This window comes from Aulonocara stuartgranti, assembly GCF_965226115.1.
Source record: "Aulonocara stuartgranti genome assembly, chromosome: 8".
Lineage (NCBI taxonomy): Eukaryota > Metazoa > Chordata > Actinopteri > Cichliformes > Cichlidae > Aulonocara > Aulonocara stuartgranti.
This window is the reverse complement of record NC_138959.1, coordinates 21,972,393-21,979,508: the sequence shown is the minus strand read 5'-3', so window position 1 is coordinate 21,979,508 and position 7,116 is coordinate 21,972,393. Positions and strand designations below refer to the sequence as shown.

General features: G+C 44.2%; 1 protein-coding gene across 1 annotated transcript; it reads left to right on the top strand.

Annotated features, from left to right (window-relative positions):
• The first annotated feature begins 4,384 nt into the window (after positions 1–4,384).
• On the top strand, positions 4,385–6,720 carry tomm22 (translocase of outer mitochondrial membrane 22 homolog (yeast)). Its single transcript, XM_082544207.1, has 4 exons — positions 4,385–4,664; positions 4,988–5,106; positions 5,490–5,607; positions 5,715–6,720. The coding sequence occupies exons 1-4, from the start codon at positions 4,575–4,577 to the stop codon at positions 5,787–5,789; spliced, it is 402 nt and encodes a 133-aa protein (XP_082400333.1). The 5' UTR covers positions 4,385–4,574; the 3' UTR covers positions 5,790–6,720.
• The last annotated feature ends 396 nt before the right edge of the window (positions 6,721–7,116 follow it).

The following is a 7,116-nucleotide window of genomic DNA, read 5'->3' as shown; positions in this document are numbered from 1 at the left end:
GAGTTCCAAAGCCGAGTAGCGGAGCGACTGAAAGCTCTCTGCCCTAAAGTGGTAAGGCAAGCAGAAGGAACAACAAGATGAGTGGCAGATAAAGATCTGAGAGAGCGGAATTTAGATAAATCTTCGATCGCTAACAGCGTGACTCTGAAGTGCGGTACTGTATGTTTGTAACACAACAATGTCGACAAAATGTTTTGCACCGAGAATGAATGAAACCAAAGGCAACCACGGGTGCCTTTGGTTTCATTCTGTAATACTGGACTTATTTTTCTACGAAGGTTTGAACTTTGAGAATGTTTAAACAAGAGAGAAAAGTGTTAAAATATCCATGCCTGTCTGAGAAAAATGTGTGTAGTGAAGGGTTTTGCAGCCTTAAAATCTCTATAATAATTATAAAAACTAAAGTTGGCTACTTTGCAGATTTCACCTATCGCAGGTTATTTTTGGAACGTAACTCCCGCAATAAATGAAGGACCACTGTACTTAGTTTTTCATACAATGCTTCTCCATTTTGGCTCAGTTGTTGTTAAATAAATAATGACAGTGTAATCTGATGATTATTGTTTTTTGAGGTTGTAGTTACCTAATTTGAAGATCTGCTATGATACCTGATACAAACCTTAGCACTAAAATAGGGTGTCCTTTCTTTTTGCTATGACTCTAAAATGTCTGAAAAATTAAATAAAATGTGTCTCATTATTATCCAAAATATCCAAATCCAGCTCATTATTTCAACCCTGTATTGCTGGATTGTTTATGTATGTAATTTAACATCCTCACGTATATATCAGGGGTACAGGGGACGGTGACAGGAAGGATGAAGGACCCAAATGCAGGACTCACAGACACAGAGTGATCAACACAAAAAGGCAGCTTTATTGTGTTGTAAAAACATTCTATAAAATAAACTTGAGAAAACCAAAACCAAGTAAAACAGGAAACAAGAGACATCAAAACAGGAGGCCACAACAGTCCACAATGGGGGGGGGGGGGGGGGGGGAACAGTTCTGGTGGTCACCCGCCTGGCTCCAGTGCCAAAACAGTTCAGGAGACTGACTGCATGGGAGGCGGCGGTGAAGCAGGTGGCGTGGTTGAGCAAGCAGTGGCACGGCAGCCGCAGGCGGTTGAGTAGGTGGCACCATGGCAGCTACAAGCGGTTGAGCAAGCGGTTCCACAGAAGGTGGTGCGGTTAAGTAGGTGGCAGCACGGCAGGAGCAGGCGGTTCCAAAGGCGGTGGTGTGGTTGAGCAGGTGGCGGTGTGGCAGGAGCAGGGGCTGAGCAGGTGGCGGCACGGCAACTGTGAACGGTTGAGCAGGAAGTGATGTGGCAGCCGCTGGCAATCAAGCAGGTGGCGGTGCTGCAGCCGCAGGCCGCCTGCAGGCAGTCGCAAAGATGGTTCCACAGGCAGTTCCTGCTGGAGGCGGCACGGTTGGGCAAGCAGTGGTGCGGCACCTTCAGGCAGTTGAGCAGGTGGCGGCGCAGCAGGGGCAGGTGGCTGAGCAGGTGGCGGCATGTCAACTGCGAGTGGTTGAGCAGGAGGTTTTCGCGGCAGCCACAGGTGGTTGAGCAGGTGGCGGTGCAGCAGCCACAGGGAGCTCAGCAGGCGGTTGCACAGACGGTTCCACAGACAGTTTCTGCCGGCGGCAGCACGGTTGGGCAAGCAGTGGTGTGGCAGCCGCAGGCTGTTGAGCAGGTGGTGGCGCGGCATCTGCAGGTGGTTGAGCAGGCCATTCAGATGCAGTTCCAGCAGGCAGCGGCGCGGTTGGGCAAGCAGTGGCGCGGCAGCCACAGATGGTAGAGCAGGTGGCGCCGCGGCAGCTGCATGCGGTTGAGCAGGCGATTGAGCAGGCGGTTCCACAGACGTTGGTGTAGTTGAGTAGGTGGCAGCATGGCAGGAGCAGGCGGTTCCACTGGTGGTTCCCGCAGCTCATTCCTGCAGGTGGTTGCGCGGTGCGGAGGAGGTCCCCATGTCAGGCTGTTTGCTAGGTTCGTGTGATGGCTGCGTCGTTCTATCGTGTGGCTGCGGCAGCTACAGGATGAAGGACCAAATGCAGGACTCACAAACACGGAGGAATAACCACAAAAAGGCAGCTTTACTGAGCTATAAAAACATTTTATAAGGTAACAACGCAACAACGGACAGAGGAAAACACAGGGCTTATCAGTGACAACGATGAGGCCGCCTACAGGGAGGAGGTGGATCGTCTGGCTGAGTGGTGCGACAGAAACAACCTGCTGCTTAACACCGAGAAGACCAAGGAGCTCATCGTGGACTACAGGAGGAATGCTGACCCACATCCACCCATCCACATTAAGGGGACGGCTGTGGAGCGTGTGAGCAGCTTCAAGTTCCTGGGAGTCCACATCTCCGAGGATCTCACCTGGACGACTAACTGCTCCAAGCTGGTCAAGAAGGCTCACCAGCGCCTCTTCTTCTTGAGGACTCTGAGGAAGAACCACCTGTCCTCAGACATCCTGGTGAACTTCTATCGCTGCACCATCGAGAGCATCCTGACCAACTGTATAACAGTCTGGTACGGGAACTGCTCTGCCTCGGACCGGAAGGCGTTGCAGAGGGTCGTGAAAACTGCCCAGCGCATCGCCGGAGCACCACTTCCTGCCATAAAAGACATCTACAGGAAGCGGTGTCTGAAAAGGGCTGGGAAAATCATCAAAGACCCCAGTCACCCATCACATGGACTCTTCACCCTCCTGCCCTCTGGGAGGCGCCACAGGAGCCTCCGGACTAAGACCACCAGGTACCGGAACAGCTTCTTCCCCACAGCTGTCAGACTCCTGAACTCTGCCTCCTGACATCTGACCCACGTTAAACTCATGGACTGAACATACACACACCCACAATGGACAACTGTACCCTCAAACACAATAATAACATGGACTGAACCACCACTCACAACCACTAGCACTTTATATAGCCTCTGTAGAAACTATCTACACCCTCACTTATCTTAACTGCACTACTGTATAGCTCTGTGTAAATAATCATTCTGTACATTCGATAATCTTTAATCCTACAACTGTTTACAACTTGCATAGTTCCTATTTCTGTATAGCTGTATATCTCAGATTCTGTAAAGTTATTTATTTCATATTCTGTATAGTTTTTCATATTTATATCCTGTTCATATCCTGTACATAGCTTGTACTCACTACAGCCTGTACATACTTATAGTTATAGAATATTCACAACATACTTCATACCGTGTACATTATAACATACCATAATAGACCCATTTCTGTAATATACTCACATATCTATATTATTGCTAATATATATTGTAATATATCTATATCACTAAAGCACTTCTGGATGGATGCAAACTGCATTTCGTTGCCCTGTACCTGTGCATGTGCAATGACAATAAAGTTGAATTCTATTCTATTCTATTCTATTCTATTCTATTAAATACACAAGAGAGTAAAAAGGGAATGGGAAACAGGAAGGAAACACAGTTGGGACTAATCTGATAAAACAAGACAGGGAGGAAACAAAACTGAAAACACTGAGCATGGGACACAAGACTGTCAAAGTAAAACAGGAAACAAGAGACATACACAAAGACGCAGACTTGACACAGTGACATGACTGACTAGGGAACCTGAAACATGGAGACATGAGTAACTAACCATGGAACACAGGGAAAGCACAGTGACAGAAAATTAAACACTAGGAATTATAAATATAACACAAGCAGAAAACAATAAAGAAAACATAAACCATGAAAAACAACAAATCAAAGAATATAACTTCATCTAAAAAACACAAAACACTGAGTCACAGACCCAGCACCATGACACAAATGTTTAGAACACACAGAAGAATTGCTTATCACAGCATTGCTCACTAAGACAACAATGCAGTGTTTTTTAAACTCTCAAAATATGATTGTGAATATTTTGATGTGGAAAGTGGGATTATCCCCATTAGCAGCATCTCCTCCTCTCTGGCGCACTGAGGATGAGGTTGATCACACAGTCTGATGTGCATATGCGCTGCATTTGTCACACTGTATTCACAAATGAGTCGCTCCATTGGACCTTAGGGTTACCAAATCTCACTTTAACCCCTGAACACAAGGATAACCTAATGAGGTCTTTGCCATCATTGATCGATAACCCCACCCATAGCCAACACCTTAACCCTGTGCTTTGGAGAAATGAAAGAAATATTTATTGTTGGAAATTTTTAATTTTTGATGCGAGTCACATAGAATAATTATTTTTATTGTCCCCTGATTACCAAAGACTTGACTTAGACCTCACAGAGTTAACCTAAGCGGCTGATCCTGCAAGTGGCAGTAATACTCCCGAGCTTGCCATTAGACAGTCCATACAGCAAGGGGCGCACTACGTTTCTCTTCACGTACAAATTGACCCCTGACCTCCTGTCGTCATCCGACCCTGAGTCTCACGTTTTCCTACTGTGACCTCAGACAGTCAGCACACTTCCGAGCTTTACCTTTAGCAGCAGGTAAAACCTCAGAAACACATTGTTCTGGCCGCAGTGACTCTCATTGTTCTGATTTAGTCGCGGATTTAACAGGAAGGAAAAAATGGCCGGAGTCGAGGAACTGTCCCCCGCTACGAGTTCGGTGTCTGTACGGCCCCCAGAGGACGAGATTGACGACGACGAAGATGAAGATGTAATTCCCTTATTATTCATGGGCTCTTGAAAAAAGATTGAATGAAAATGGGACTTTAGCAGTGTGTTGCACTGTTTTGTTTGCTGTGTTAGTTCCCCTGCCTAAATAGGGCAACACCAAAGCTAACTAGCTAGCTACCTACCTGAGGTATACGGTCTGTCTAACAATGCTGCAAGCTAAAAACCAGTTTCACTGTACACGAATGTATTTCATGTTCCCACTTAGATGTTAGCTAATTTTCCTGTATGTTCTTACTCATTAGAGATGCTTCTTTATTTTCTAATGCACGGCTCAAATGTTTGCTTTTTGTGGTCGTCCATAAGCTGGATGAGACGCTGATGGAGAGATTGTGGGGCCTGACTGAGATGTTTCCTGAAACGATGCGCACAGCTGCAGAGGTGTCTGCACACTGCTCAGTCTCATTGATTAAAAAGTTCTACAGGTATGTCTCTCCCCGTCTGTTGCTTTTCATTAGTAATTGCACGAATGTGTTTGTTAAGAGGCCACAGTAAAGGATATAACAGGTACAAATTCTTTGCTCGTGCCAATTAAGTCAACTCTTAACTTAAATCTGTTGGTTCAAGTATGCATTGGGTAAATGCTACAACATAAAGAATGGAAAAACACCAAATCACAGATTTACATATAGCAAAATGCAATATCCATCCATGGATTTTCTACAGCTTACAGGGTCTGGGGGTGAACTAATATTATTCCAGTCTTTGCATATTAGAGTCTAACTAAAAGGAGTATTAGAGTAACTAAAGGGTACCGTATAACACATTTTAAACTGCAGGTACTAATCAGGTTGGTGTTCTGTTACAGTTTTTCCCGCTCTGCGCTCTGGGTCGGCACTACCTCCTTCATGATCCTGGTGCTGCCTGTTGTGTTTGAGACAGAAAGACTACAGCTGGAGCAGCAGCAGCTACAACAGCAGAGACAGGTGAGTGTTATGGGGCACTTGAGCGTTAATTGGTAGTTGTTCAGGGGAAAAGCATTTACTGGGAAATTTCAGTGTGCAGCCTGAATAATCGATTCTTCCCCCTTTAGATCCTGTTGGGACCTAACACTGGAATGTCCGGTGGGATGCCGGGCATGATGCCTCCTGCACCCGGCAAGATGTGAGGGGGCAGGAAGGGCCGACAGGAGCCTGAGATCTGCTGTTGGAGAGGCAGCAGAGTCACTCGGAAGGAGAGACAAGAGAGAAGAGCGAAGACCTGAAGTTTAAAGAAAAAAAGGCAGAGGCTGTATGTCAGCAGCGTTCAGCTCACTCCAGCAATATTGTGGAGGAGGATGTGATGTGTGTCCAACACTTCCCTCTCGCTGTCTCTCCTTACTCCCAGGATCATGCAGAGACTGATTTCCAGAAGCACAGCTTCTGTTATTTTTCTTTTTTGGGTTCTTTTTTTTCCTTTTTTTTTTTTTTTTTTTTTTTTAAAAAATACTTATATCAGCATAAATAATTTCTTCATAGGGGATATCAGTTGAAGTTGGATACAGTGAAAAGAGAAGTGTGGAGGTTAGCGGTGGTATAGCTCGGTGTTTGTAGTCAGAAGAATGGTACTCTCATTGGTTGTTCAGTTCATCTTCATATGCTTATTGGTTCCCCTTGCATGTGAAGAATGAAGTTAGAATATCTGATCATATGTGACAAGTTTTATTAAATTATAAGATTGGTGTCTACATTGACCACGTGCTGTGGTTCCGTCTTTGTCTCAGATCACCAGTGTACTATATGTGTATAGTATGTCAGAGTGTAATGCCTCTCGCTTTGAACTTTCCACAGTTATTGGTTTTATCGTGTCCTCCTGGTTAAATGACGCTGATGTGTCCAGTCTTAATTGAATGTAATTTAGTTTTCCTCTGTTGTCATTCATATGACAGTATTTTATAATCTCCACTGAGCAACCCCATGATTTTGTTTTGTGTTCAACATTACTGCCACAATTAAAACACCAAATCAAATAGAAAGCCTTGTGTCTACTTTCACCTTGTTTTTGTGTGTAAGATCAAATATTTTGAGGTGTTTGTCAAATGTATTAAATAATCAACAAGAGGTATCGTTGAAATTATCGTCATTCATTTATTTTTGTAATCATCATAGAGTCTGTATTTATTTCACCACATTTTGATCATAAAGTCTTGATATTGGTTATTATTTACATGAGATATTTTAGCTTGTAAGAACCATCTAACAATACTGATTCTGACAATCAGTAACTTGTCTTCAGATAAAAAGTTCCATTGTCATAGAAAAATGTTTTTATTGTATACAAATGATTAGAAATTCAGAAGTTTAGAAAGTAGTATTTAGGACAATGCTGCATTCACGTGTTGTTTCCAAAGGATTAAGATAGGAATGTGTTCCAAAGATTTCGAGAGACATAACTCCTTCAGATATTTTATGGGGATATTTGTTTAAAGCCTTAACGTCCGATGATGTAATTGGGAA

Excerpts from the sequence above, each read along its gene's own strand:
- tomm22 (XM_082544207.1), top strand. The coding sequence starts at position 4,575 with ATGGCCGGAGTCGAGGAACTGTCCCCCGCTACGAGTTCGGTGTCTGTA. Across the intron at positions 4,665-4,987 it reads ACGACGACGAAGATGAAGAT|CTGGATGAGACGCTGATGGA; the intron begins GTAATTCCCTTA and ends GTCGTCCATAAG. Across the intron at positions 5,107-5,489 it reads TTGATTAAAAAGTTCTACAG|TTTTTCCCGCTCTGCGCTCT; the intron begins GTATGTCTCTCC and ends GTTCTGTTACAG.